Source organism: Aegilops tauschii, chromosome 3, assembly GCF_002575655.3.
Source record: "Aegilops tauschii subsp. strangulata cultivar AL8/78 chromosome 3, Aet v6.0, whole genome shotgun sequence".
NCBI classification, from domain to species: Eukaryota; Viridiplantae; Streptophyta; class Magnoliopsida; order Poales; family Poaceae; genus Aegilops; species Aegilops tauschii.
Window position 1 is genome coordinate 524,345,606 of NC_053037.3, and position 13,959 is coordinate 524,359,564.

The following is a 13,959-nucleotide window of genomic DNA, read 5'->3' on the forward strand; positions in this document are numbered from 1 at the left end:
GTCTCGACTCTCTCTCCTCCCATCCTCCTCTCTCCCTCTCTCTCCTCCCTCCCCTTCCACCTTCTCCACCTCCCCCATTCCCCTCTCCCCCGCCCACCTGCACCGCCAGCGCCCCCATTCCGCCTCCGCCCCGCCCGCCGCCGGATCCCACAGCTTCTCGCCGCCGCCTCCCGCCCGGCCTCCGAATCGCCGGATCCCATCGGGGGTCCCCGCTGCCGCAGCTTCCACCGCCGGGGAGGTCCCCTGCCGCCGCCCGCCCGCCCGCCCCCCGCCGAGGTGATTCCCGCAGAACTTTCGCCGTCGTCTCAATACTGCTGCCAGCTTTCTCTGGCGATCTCTGCTTTGCTCGCTGCTTAATGGGCTGGTCTCCAGCCGCCTAGTTGGTGGAAACGAGTAGAATATGCTGCTCGAGTGCTATGCTTGCTGTTTTTGGAGTGCTTGCTGGTTAAATGTCACCGTCTTTTAGTGCTGTAATTGTAAGGTTTTAGTTGCTTGATGCGACCAATGTTTTACATGCCCCGGTTGTGCTTGTTGATTAGCTGGTTAAATCGGATGTGATGCTTGTTACGGCTTAGGGCGTCTCGGTACTACTCCATGTCTTTATTGACGGCGTGCGTGTGTGCTAGTAACTAATGGAACTTGTTATTACTGTGGTTTGTGCCCCTGAGGTTTAGGGTGCAATCAAACCAAACCAATTCTGCTAGAGAGCTGGCTTTGTTTCAGCCTGTACCTGTACTTACCAAATTTGGATTGTTGCCTCAATCGATCTAATGTAATTATCTGTGGATTACAGTGTTGTGGAAGCTGGACACAGCTGGAACTTGGAAGCAGGCCGAGTCTATGGTATTTGTGGGTCATTGTGCTGTCGATGCGAGCAGAGAGCATGCGTGGCAGCTGTTCTTCGGGTGATGCACCTGAGCAGAGGAGCTGCCGATGCAGTCGGTTGGTCGACGATTGGACTGTTTGTTCTCTTTGCTGCTCTGGGCCTCTACTGCATTTTCCAGTCAATCTACTTCTGGTTTCGGATTCGGAAAGGGACCTTGCTCTCACTCGGTTACTTTAATGGTCCCTGGGTGACTCGCATTGCTCTGATTCTGATCACTATTTGGTGGGGAGTAGGGGAAATTGTGAGATTGAGCTTCTTGAAGAGAAAACTGTTCTCCAGCTTAGTATGGCAGAAGATCGCATGTGACGCCTACATTCTCTCCAATCTAGGGTTTGCAGAACCGAGCATCTTCTTTGGCTTTGCTTTCCTCCTGCATGGCTCATTACAGAAGAGGGAGTTGGGCACTTTGACCCAGAGATGGAACTTGAAGACCATTGGCTACATGTTGGTTTTCTGTGTTCCGGTGTTCTTCGTTCAGGCCCTTCTCGTGTTTGTTGGGCCTACATTTGTTAAGGATGAGAACAGTGCACAGGGAAGGAGAGTGTTTGCTAAATACTTCATTCAGACGTCCATGCCAGTTGGGGACACCAATGTTTGCACCTATCCGTTGTTTGGCACCATTTTTCTGGGACTTATCGATGCTGTCCTGATGAGCTATGTCTCCTATGTTGGATCTCGGGTGTTATCCTTGGTCATCAACAAGGCGCTGCGGAAGAGGGTTACGTGGCTGATAATGTCGGTGCTTTTCTTCCTTCCTATAAGGGTGCTTCTTCTAGGGTTCTCAGTGATGCCCAACCCAGGAGATAAAGCATTTGAGGTCATCGTCTTCTTGTCATTTGTGATGATGCTATCCGGCACAACTGTTGGGATACTCTTGCTGGTATACTGGCCTGTCCATGATTCATTGGCACTCAAAGATGCAGGCAACAGGGAGATAGCAGAGATGGTGCCTTATGACGATTACTACTATGAGGGCTCATCGCTTGTGGCCAACCAGAGCTTCCGAGAAATCGAGCGGAACTCTGACACGTCAACAAAGCGTGGCTCCATATCGTTCCGCACAATGATCAGGGAGGACCAGCTTCCGCCGGATGGCACAGATGAAATCGGCTTCTCCTCTCGCAGCGGCGTCCATATTGGATCATCCTCACCTGCAGGTTCTTCACCAAGCGCCGCAATGCCGATGCTGCCTCTCAAGGAGGTCCCTAGATACTAAGTAGTGTTCACCTGTGGCTTCTGCCCTTCTACCATGTGCTCCCCCCTTCCATTTTCTCCCCCTCCTTCCTCTTACCTACCTTAATGATAACAGTTTTGTGGCAATCAAAAGGTTTTTGTAAAGTTTTGGAGTAGCATGAATCGTCCATCTAGATCAGTCGTCTAGTTCCATGTTTATCAATGTAGCAAGTAGCTAGATCTTGCAAAGGCTAAGCATCAGCTGTGCACCTGGCATTGGCTGGCAAGTTCACTTTTGGTTGGTTTGCCGCCCCCACAATGCTGTCTTAGCTGATAAGCTCCACCATGGCATAGGCTGGAATGGGGCTCATCTTGTCTGTCTGTTCCTTAGTTGCCTCTCTCTGTGACAGCTATGCAGGCCAGTGGTGGCAGCATATGTTATGTTTTGAGACCTGGTCTTGAATTGAAGGTGTGTAAAGAAGCTGTCCGGTATAAATGTCTTGGAGAAATCCAGCGCTGCATATGCAGAGCCAGGAGCACCAAAAAAATGAAGATGGCAGGCAAAAATATCTGGCAGAATTGATTTTTTTTCCCTTGCCTCCTAGGATGTTTCACTTTCACCTGGACTGGATGTGTCGCCGCTTGAAATCTACTCCCTCCGTCCCATAATATAAGAACGTTTTTGACACTACAACACTCTTATATTATGGGATGGAGGGAGTACCATAGATGTCTAGGCAGGCTTGCTATGGCTGCTAGCTGCTGCTGCTGCTGACAGCTTGTCTTTTAGGTGGTTTTGTCACTGGCCACTCTGGATTTTATTTTATCCGTGTTGCGCGGCGCGCCTGTCTTTTATCCTTTGACATGGTCTGCAGATGCCCCATTGAAAATTCATCAGTGGGGCGGGCGATCACGGTTTATTGTTTGTTATTCTAGTTCCCCACGGGTGATCTGGATGCTCGCTGCCTGGGTATCCAAAGTTGCTTGCTGCGCACAGTCAACCGGGACAATGCGGTCTCTGGTTTTCTTTACTTTTCTTTGGTGGCTGCATGCCAGTTTCTGCAAGATCGCTGCCCCCCTGTTGTCCGGCTCCCCCTTCGCTCCGTCGAGAACGTGCCTTCTGTGCTGCCGCCTTGTACCACCGGCAGTCCAGCACGTAGATGCACATAGGATTCCCCTCAAGTTGGGGTAGCCGGCCAGTGTGTGTGGGCACTTGTGTTTACATGCTGCGTGACACTTGCTGCTTAGTACAGCCACGCATGTGACCTGGGGCAGGGCATGGGGGGGTCGATCGGCCAGTTATTATCGGTGGGGCTGCCGTGTTCCGGGGTTTTCTATGATGATGATGATGATGATGGTCTACGGAGATCATCGCACAGCCGCTTGAACAGGAGAACAAGGGAAGGTTAATATAGTGAGCAGTGGCACGCGATCAAACTGGATCCTCTTTTTTTCCCCTGTAGTGTCCTTTGGCTGATGCTAAAACTTTCCGGGGTAAAATGATGTACGCGGGGCCTCCACGCATCCTGCTGCCCAGCCCGACATTCACTTGCGCCTTCAACCCTCGACAGTCCACGGTGACCTGCCTGAGCGAGCGTAAATAATAAATCCAGTGCGATGTGGTGGTCGTACTGCGGGTACGGGATGGTGAATGGAAATACTAGAGCAAGTGTGTTGGCGATCTGCTGTGGTCCCCGCTGAATCTTCCTAGTTGGACGAAGGAACGGAGGCATATCTTCTCCTGCATCGGAAGCCTGGACTGGACGGGTATAATAGTGGCGGATCTTCTCTTAACCAGCGGGCGCCAGCTTGCTGTCGACGCTGCCGTGCCTAACTTGCCGGCCCGGCCCGGCCGGGTTTGCGACAGCCGCATCGGGCCGACGTTCTCCTGTATACCGCGGCGCGGCGGCAGGGCGAGCGAGGCGTGCGGCCGCTCGCGTGAAGGGAGTTCGCACACAGTACAGTACCTGGCAAAGCAAGTGTGAGCGGGTCGTCGTCGTCGCGCTACGAGATACAGCTAGCGTCCATGTTCGAATGAGATATCAGATACGGCTCCTCTGCATTCCGTCGTGCTGTCGAGCCGCGGTCGCAGCCTTGCAAGGTCCATGCGTTCATTCCAGTCCCCCCGAAGACTTCCGTGTATGCAAATGTACTCGGTAGATGACGCCCGCGTGGCTAACTACTCACCCTGTTCCATTTTCATAATTTTTGTCGTGGTTTTAGTTTGAATTGAAGGCCGTACTTTTGTATTAGCTTGTGGAGCGCATCATATGTCCACAAATAGTTTTGAATATCTCACTTAGGACATGTCCAATGGCAACCCGTAAGTTTCCTCCCGTATCCGTTCCGCGAACGGGGGACCAGTCTGTGGACAAGGATGCGGGAGGCCGCCATCCAAGCGTAGCAGCATATATCCGGCCTCCCTCTCATTTTTTTGAAGTCCCATGATCGATCAAATAGCCGCATACATAGAGCGCAGACGCTCAAATAGCCGCATGCATCACTAGTTTAAATTTAAAAAAGTTCAAATATCACATCCCAACATTGTTGTCCCCTTTAACCGCCCACTGATGCTCAATCAGATATTTCTCCAGCTGCTCGTAAGTTGGTCAATGCCGAATTTGTTGACGCATTTGAATAAACTCTTCAAATGTGGTTGGATTCTGGCCTGAAAGTTGGATAGGATCACCCATGTTCTCAACTTCTAGAGCTGCGGCAACATCGTCACCCTCATCCTGGACGATCATGTTGTGCATGATCACACAACATGTCATCACCTCTCACAAGGTTTTCGGATCCCATTGTTTTGTAGGTCCACGAACAACTGCAAAACGGGCCTGCAGAACTCCGAATGCCCTCTCGACATCCTTTCTAGCTGCTTGTCTTTGGGTGAAGTGAGCCTTTTTTTGGCCAACTGGGTTAGAGATGGTGCTGACAAAGATAGCCTACGGAGGATAGATACCGTCAACCAGATAGTAGCCCATGTTGTACTCATGTCCATTGACAATATAGTGGCAAGGAGGAGCTTTTCCTTCAGTCAGCCTCGCAAACAACGGTGATCGCTGCAGCACATTGATGCCATTCTGAGATCCGGACATGCCAAAGAAAGCGTGCAAAATCCAAAGATCTTGTGGTGCAACTGCTTCAAGAATTACGGTGGGCTTCTTAACATGACCCTGATATTTCTCTTGTAGAGCCTTCGAGCAATTCTTCCATTTCCAATGCAATGCAGTCAAGAGATCCAAAAAAACCTGGGCACCCTCTTGCTTCTAAGATTGCCAAGAGCCTCTCCGTGTCTGCTACAGTTGGTTATCTCAGATACTGAGGTCCGAACACTTCGACCACTGCAGTTGCAAACCTGACCATGGCATCTCTGCATGTGCTCTCACACATCCGTAGGTTCTCGTCCGACGAATCAGCGGCCGTGCCATATGCAAGCATCCAGATTGCGGCCGTGCACTTCTTGTAACCGGAGAACCCAATCATTCCCACGGCGTCCTTCTTCGGGATGTAGTAGTCATCATAGGATCGGACGCCATGGTACAAACGATCGAAGACAGTCTTGCGCATCCGAAAACGTCGGCGAAAATGATCAGCGAAGAGTGTATCAGGCGCAAAGTAGTCATCCACCAGTGTCAAATGGCCGTGCGCCCTGTTGCAGTTGAGCACTCGATGAACCTTGGCCGAGCCCTTGAAATTGAGAACATGCTCCTCCGCACGCTCCGCGTCTTCCAGGATCGCCCGCATTATCGTCGTTTCATCGAAGTACTCCTCCCTGTCCGATGAGCCATCGGACGACTCAACATACTGCTTGTATACGTACTCCAAATGGGAATCCATTGCTAGAAAGAAGAAGGGAAACCTTTTTTAGCTCCGACAATTCATCAAACAGTTGTCGGCCATGGTGAGTATAACAGCAAACAGTACCTGGCGGGGCGGTCGGAGGACAGGGGATGAACGAGGACGGAGGACAAGCGGGATGGAGCCCTGCTGGAGCGCTGGAGGTGACGGAGACGTAGAGTTCTGAAGGGGTGTGGCGTGGTGGCCCGGGTGGTGGGGTGGCGGCGAAGACAAGAGAAAAAGAAGGAAGCAGGGAAAATGGGAAGGATGAATGCACGATTCCGGAAAGGGTTTTGGGTGGGCCGAGGATGTCGGAGTCCTACGAGTCTGATGTCCGGACTCCCGCAAACCTCCCCCACGTTTGTGTCCGGTTTACGGGCGAAAACGCGTCCGGACCGCCTCGCGAATCGATACTGGCCGGCGTTGGATGGCTTCGGCGGTCTGAACGGATACTAGCGGTTTACAGCTCCACCTTGGAGATGCCTTTAGATCTTCCGCATCTCAAAAGTGCAAGTATCGACTGGTCTAGGTCCAAATTAGCTTGGTCATAATTGACTGTCCTAGCCACATCTCGGATAAGAGAGATATGGCGAAATATTTCCTGTCAATTTTTGTTTAAGTCTTTTTAGTGCCCATCTCTTGCTACATCTATTTGGCCCAATACATCATTATGCATTTGTTTCTTCTTTCTTCTCCTCTCCATGTTCTCACCAAGGAATTGAGCTACCGTGCGGGAGCACCTATTTGAGCTGGTTCCTATTCAGCGCCCGTTACAGGCATTCCTGCTAACGGGCGCATACCCCCTTGTCACGTTGGGCCGGCCCAGTCTTAACTTTCTCTTTTTCAAACTCCAAAAAAGTGTGCGAGAACTGGGTTTAGAACCAGCGACCGTCGAGTTCAAAGTATGGCGAGACAACCACTCGACCACTTCATTCGGTTTGATTACATACATGTTTTCTATCTTATCTTCTTCTTCTTCTTTTACATTTTTCTTTCCCTTTTTTATTACTTTTCCAAATTCGTGAAACTTGTTTCTTCATGATTTATTTTTCTGCCAATCGATGAAATTTTTACTCGGATTCAATGAACTTTTTGACAAATTCGATTATCGTTTTTTCAAATTCAGTGAACCATTTTCAAATTCGATGAACATTATTTAAAATTTGAAGACACTTTTTCATATTCAATGAACCTTTTTTCAAATTTGATGAACGCTTTTTTATAATTTGATGAACCTTTTTCAAATTCTATGAACTTTTTTCAAAATCGATGGACTTTTTTAAAATTTGAGGAACTTATTTTCAAATCCGATGAACTTTTTTCAAAATTGATGAACTTTTTTCAAATTCAATTATCTAATTTTCAAGTTTGATGAACTTTTTTGAAATTCGATGAACTTTTTCTAAGAACAAGAGTACATACTGTAGCAAACTGTTTTTTTCTATGATGTAGCAGTTTTTAGAATGAAGAAAAAAAATGGTCAAGCGCCAGCCAGCGATGGAGCGAGCGGCGGCAGCCAGTGATCGAGCGAGCGGGGGCAGCCAGCATGCGCTGCTGGGCCAGGCCCATGCTAGCGACACACAGCGGGCGCTGGAATCGCTAGCGGGCGCTAAAGGCACCAAGGAGGAGGAGCTCTCCCTATTTGACGCGCTTTGCGTCAAATTGGTGGCCTGACGCACAGAGAGGGACCTGACTGGGCCGGCCCATTGTGTTCTACCGCGGGACGAAAAATATAGCATGTAAAAGGAAACGCGCGCGACACAGAATCGAACCTGAGAACAACCGCGTACTATAACGCACTAACGAGTAGTGCTGACCATTAAGCAGTGCGCTACATAAAGAACTAACCATAGATGTGGAACCGGAATGACATATTTTACTTAAAGAACTAACCATAGATGTGTCTTTTTATTTTGAATGATTTTACTTAAAAAAGCCGAGTGTTTTGTGAAAACAAACACTTTTCAAATTGGCGAATTCCTTTAAAGAACTGATTTTTTAAGGGACAATTGCATTTTTACCCCTAGTTGGTTCCTACCCACGGGTTTTGCCCTTACTTTTCAACCTTGCTCAGTTTTGCCCTTACTTTTTCCGTCGAGGTCCCTCGAATGCCCTTTGACCATTTGACCAAAACTATGAAAATTCATAAATAATTCATATGAACTCTAAAAAATGCAAATAAGATATCAAAATGTTCAGATAAACATTACCTTTATGTGCATATCATTTGCATTCAGGACAAAAGCACCCTTTAAACTACCTGAGGTAATTAATGTTATTAACATTATTAAAAAAAGGGTATACACAATATTTTTTTCATGAATAAAAATTACATGCAAATGTAGGTGATGTTTTCTGAACATCCTGATATCTTATTTGCATTTTTCTGAGTTCGTATCAACTTTTTATAAAGTTTCCAAATAATTGTCAAAGTCGTTAGAACATTCTTAACAAGACGATACGAACTCAGAAAAATGCAAATAAGATACCTGGATGTTCCGAAAACATCACCTACATTTGCATGTAATTTTTATTCATGTAAAAAATATTGTTTATACCTTTTTATTTTTAATAATGTTAATAACATTAATTACCTCAGGTAGTTTAAAGGGTGCTTTTGTCCTGAATGCAAATGATATGCACATAAAGGTAATGTTTATCTGAACATTTTGAGATCTTATTTTCATTTTTCTGAGTTCATATGAATTAGTTATGAATTTTCAAAGTTTTGGTCGAACGGTCAAAGGGCATTCGAGGGACCACGACGGAAAAAGTAAGGGCAAAACTGAGCAAGCACGAAAAGTAAGGGCAAAACCCGTGGGTAGGAACCAACTAGGGGTAAAAATGCAATTGTCCCTTTTTTTAAAGTAGGAAATTGAACTTGCATCAAAATTTGAGAAAACACAACGAAATTTTTAAAATTCTGAATATATTTTAATTTTCAACAAAAATATGACGCATGAGATCATTTTTTTTGAATTGTGAATTTTTTTTGAAACTGCGAACATTTTTCAACATGAACAAATTTCAAAATCGTGAACAAAATTAAAAAATTGTGAATATTTTCCGAATTCTGAACAAATTTGGAAACCGTATATTTTTATATTGTGAACAAATTTTAAAACATGAATAAATTTTAAATTCTTGAACAAAATTATAAAATTGTGAACATTTTTCGAATCAGCGATTTTTTTTAAAACCATGAACATTTTTGAATTGTCAACAAATTTTGGAACATGAATAAATTTCAAATTCATGAACAAAATTATAAAAACGCGAACATTTTTCGAATCTGTGAACAAATTTTGAAACTGCAAACATTTTTAAAATTGCGAACAAATTTTGAACATGAACAAATTTCAAAATGGTGAACAAAATTATAAAATTGTGAACATTTTACGAATTCTGAACAAATTTTTAAACCATATTTTTTTATATTGTGAACAAATTTTAAAACATGAATAAATTTCAAATTCATAAACAAAATTATAAAATTGTGAACATTTTTCGAATCAGCGAACAAATATTGAAAACTGTTAAATTTTTTATTTGTGAACGAATTTTGGAACATGAAAAAATTTCAAATTCATGAACAAAATTTGAAAATTCTGAACAATTTTTGTTAAACCGTGAACATTTTTTGAATTGTGAACAAATTTTCTATTATGACGCAATTTCAAAATTCGTGAACAAAATTAGAAAATTGTGAAAAAATATTAAAACCGTAAAATTTTTTGAGTTGTGAACAAATTTTGAAACCCTGAACATTTTTCGAATTGTGCACAAACTTTGAATCCGTAATTTTATTTTGAATTGTGCACAAATTTTAAATTAATATAAAAACAAAACAGAAACAAAAGAAAAAACAGAAAAAGGAAAATGAGAGAAAATAAAATAAAATAGAAAATAGAAAAAACAGAATAAAGAAACAAAAAAGGCAGAAAAAGGAAAATAAGAGAAAAGAAAAAAAAATGGAAATAGTAAAAACGGAATAAAGAAAAACCCGATTCAAGGAATCTTTTAGAAGTTTCCCAAAACCAGAAAAAACCAGCTGGGAACCTCTAGGATTTTCCCAAAACCGGGGTCGTTTGAACCGTTAAACGGGCCGGCCCGCTGCGTCGCTGCTCGGTCGGTCGCCTGTGCGAAGCGCCGGCAGTTTGACGCAGCGAGCGGCAAATAGGATTTTCCCTACCGTGCACCCTAGCGATTACCCCCACGCTGAAACTTTCGCACAGTGGGCTGGCCCAGTTTTTCTGGGCATTCTCGCCTGGTTTTGGGAAGGTTCTAGCACCTTCCCTGAACCAGGATTTCTTGTTTTTCCGGTTTATGTTTTTCTTTTTTATTTCTTTTTGTTTTGTTTTCTCTATTTTCTTTCTTTACTTTTTCACCATTATTTCATTCATCAGATTCAAAAAATGTTCAAGAATGTAAAAATAATTTTCAGCCAATTCAAATTTTGTTCATCAAATTTAAAAATTGTTCATCAAAGTCATAAAATGTTCTTTGAAATAAAAAAATGTTCAACAAATTCGAAATTTGTTCATCCTTTTTTTTTCAAAAAATGTTCATCAAATGCAAAATTTGTTCATTGATTTTTCAAAAACTATTCATTGAATTCAAATTTTGTTCATCCATTTTTCAAAAGTCAATGTTCTTGAATGTGATTTTTGTTCATCAACTTCAAAAAATGTTCATCGAATTTTGAATTAGCGAGCATCTTTTTAAAATTTATGAACATTACTGAGTTTATGAACATTTTTTAAAATCATGAACAAATTTTGAGAATAGCTACAATACAACTAGTGACTGGGTTAATCGTGTCAGCTTGAGGCCTGGTTCAATCGTGCCTCCACCACTAGAGCTAGTGACTGGGTTTCCTTTTTTAGGTTATAGTTTTATTCACATGTACATAGTTGGTAAAGCATGCGTAAGCTAGGGCTGACGTGGATCATTTGAGTACTTGAGGACTTCCGTTCATGAATATATTTCGTAGACGTTCAGCCCATGTAGCTCACTACTTTTGTATTATAGCGAAGTGCATAACACGCCTCTAAACAGTTTCAAGCATCGCGCCTAGGTATTGAAACTTAGAAAACCCGCCATACAAGTCCAAAAATGCAATTAATAAGTCGTCTAGGTCCAAATTTGCCCTGATATCATTTGACCATCCGAGCCGGCGTGTTAATCAGTGACACATCAGACAAGGGAGGCTTGTCAGCAGACATACCGCCAAATTCAGTCAAGTTTTTTTGCGCACAGGCCACCCTAAATTATATTCATTGCCTAAAATATAATCCAACAAATCATTTTGCTTTTCTTTGTTCTCCCTTCTCCTCTTGTTGAGGAATGAAGCTAACAATATTTTTTTTCTTTCCTATGTTGTAGCTTTATTCCATTGCACTTAGTTGGCAAAGCAGGTGTGATCTAGAACTAGCTCATCATCATGCACTATGAGATACAACTAGCTAGCATGTTATGGTCACATGTGGATCCTCTACACTTCAGCGTGTTGTCACCGCGATTGAATAATTTGAGTACCAACGATTTTTGTGCATGCACATATATATGGTAGATGATGATCCCAAGTAACTCGCTACTTTTCTATGAGAGTGAAATGCATGATGTATCCTAAACTATTCGAGTGTCTCACGTTGGTCTTGAAACTTTGAAAAATCAACATCCACATCCCAAAGCGCAACTAGTATGCCTTGTAGGTCCACTTGCCCTAATACCATTTGACCGTCCCAGCTAGCATGTTAACCGGTGACACCTTGAATAAGTAAGGCTTGGTGGTATTCTTGCCAAATCTATGGATTTTTTTTGCAATAGCTACCCTGAGCTATATATGATGTGGTAGATGACTGGCCTGTAGCTCACTACTTTTGTATTAGTGCAAGGTGCATCATATGGCTCTTTGATAAATCGACAAGAGTGCTGCCTTTTCATTTAGACGAAAGAGTTTAATATACACAAGAAGTTGCATCTATTTTATGGGAACATAGCCAAACCTATCATATAACTAATCTCATAAATACCCATTGTCGGTTGGGCAGTTGCCAAAAGCTAAAGCACACAACTTGATGTCTATGAAAGCTAAGATAACCAGCTCAAGGTGTGTTAACAAGGTGCCTTCAAAATTCTCCAATTTAGCTCCTGCTAGATGTTCCATAGGGTGTATGGAGCAACCGTCCACCACACTCAACGATATTGTGCCACTACTACGAGACTCCGCCTGCCTCCTGTAGATAGATGCACGGGGGATAGTCTCGCTCGACTAATTGTTGACATGGTTCCAGACGGGCCACATATAAGGGGAGGTCCTTGCAAATGTGGTTCATAGTTTCCCGGGCTTGTAGACATATCTAACATATAGGGTCATATGGCCATTCCTGAACCAAGCCAACATTTTGTCACGGAGAACCAGCTAGCAAAGGAACTTGCATTTAGGCTCAACGTGCGTGGTCCAGATCTTTATCTATTTCGAGTGTCTCACATGTGTCTTGAAAGTTAGAAAATTGTCACCCAAATCCCAAAAGTGCAATTATTGAGTTGTCTAGGTTCAAATGTAGCCCGATACAGTTTGATCATCTCAGATGACGCGTTAAGCGTGAAACCTCTAACAAGGGAGGCTTGGTGACATAATTCCCGCAAAATTTTGTTCTTTTTGTCTTTTTGCAATAGATACCTTGAGCTATATATGTTACATCAAATGAAGCCCAAGAAATAATTATGTCTTTGTTTCTTTAATCTTATTCTCTCTTTGTTCTTCCTCGCCGAGCATGCAAATAAATTTGATAGATGGCAAACCCATGTAGCTCGCTACTTTATATTAGGGTGAAGGGCACCATATGTCTCTAAATTGTTTGGTGTTTTCTTTCTTTCTTTTGAGAAACTGATAGGAGTGCTACTTTATTATTTAGATGAAAGAAATGAATATGTATAAGAAGCCACTTCTTTTTATGGGAACGTGGCCATACACATCAAGAAACTCATAACAGAAATAGCCACCATCGGCTAGGCACCGCCAAGAGCTAAAGCGTGATGGTTGATATCTTCAAAAGACAACACACCCACCTCGAGGCGCGTTAACAAGGTTCCATTGAAAAATTCTCTAGTTTCTCTTTTTTTCTTCAGATGTTCCATAGGGTATGGAAAAAACTTCCACCTAGTCGCTTTTTAGTGCCCTTCACCTCAGAAGCAATTATATTGCCCCCGCCACTCCAAGACTATGTGTGCGTTCGAAAGGTAGATGGACAAGGGGATAGCCTCACCCAAAAAGTTCTTGACATGGTTTTAGACGACCACAAAGAAGGGGCAACCCTTGCAAATCTGAGCCATAATTTTCGGCGCTTGTAGGAATAGCTAGCACGTGGAGTCATAGGACCATCGTTGAACCATGAATCGGTATTCTATCTTTGATAACCAACCAGGAAAGTACTTGAATTTAGACCATATGTTTAATTGTTTATAGTGCCACAGTTATATCTTGAAACATTGAAAATCGGCATCCAAATCCCAGAAGTGTAATTAATGAGTATGCTAGGTCCAAATGTTTCTCCGATACAGGTTTTCTACCCTATATGGTGCTTCCTCTCTTCTACGAAGTTGTTACCCCTAAGTGTAGAGGTTTGTAGGCAATCAACAATTTCCCTCAAGTGGATGACGTTAGGGTTTATCGAACTAGTAGGAGTGCTTGACAATAGCCAATGATCAATATCTTCACACAACTACAATACTTGTCTTGGTCCCCAATGAAACTAATAGGACTGTCGGTCTCACTAGCCTTGCTAGTTACAAGGGTTAACGTAACTTGTGGTAGGAAGTGATAATTGCAACAATGAAAAAAATAACGGTTCAGATTGTAAACAAGAAATAAAAAGAGTGACCGAGGTTGAAAGCAATAAGGATGAATGGATTTGGATCCATAATTTCACTAGTGGCATCTCTCCATAAAACATAGAGTGAGTGTGGTGAACAAATTACAGTTGCGTGTCAATTAAATTGCAGCTTCTATAAATATGATTATACATGACATAATTACATATAGGGATCAGGTCCGT

General features: G+C 43.3%; 2 protein-coding genes across 2 annotated transcripts; one reads left to right on the plus strand and one right to left on the minus strand.

Annotated features, from left to right (window-relative positions):
- LOC109741355 (uncharacterized) lies at window positions 1–2,224 on the plus strand. The gene is made up of 2 exons (XM_020300432.4): window positions 1–276; window positions 794–2,224. The coding sequence occupies exon 2, from the start codon at window positions 909–911 to the stop codon at window positions 2,100–2,102; it is 1,194 nt and encodes a 397-aa protein (XP_020156021.1). The 5' UTR covers window positions 1–276; window positions 794–908; the 3' UTR covers window positions 2,103–2,224.
- A 3,144-nt stretch (window positions 2,225–5,368) lies between these two features.
- On the minus strand, window positions 5,369–5,899 carry LOC109741349 (uncharacterized). Its single transcript, XM_020300425.1, has one exon. The coding sequence runs from the start codon at window positions 5,897–5,899 to the stop codon at window positions 5,369–5,371; it is 531 nt and encodes a 176-aa protein (XP_020156014.1).
- Between the last annotated feature and the right edge of the window lie 8,060 nt (window positions 5,900–13,959).

Excerpts from the sequence above, each read along its gene's own strand:
- LOC109741355 (XM_020300432.4), top strand. The coding sequence starts at position 909 with ATGCACCTGAGCAGAGGAGCTGCCGATGCAGTCGGTTGGTCGACGATT.
- LOC109741349 (XM_020300425.1), bottom strand. The coding sequence starts at position 5,899 with ATGGATTCCCATTTGGAGTACGTATACAAGCAGTATGTTGAGTCGTCC.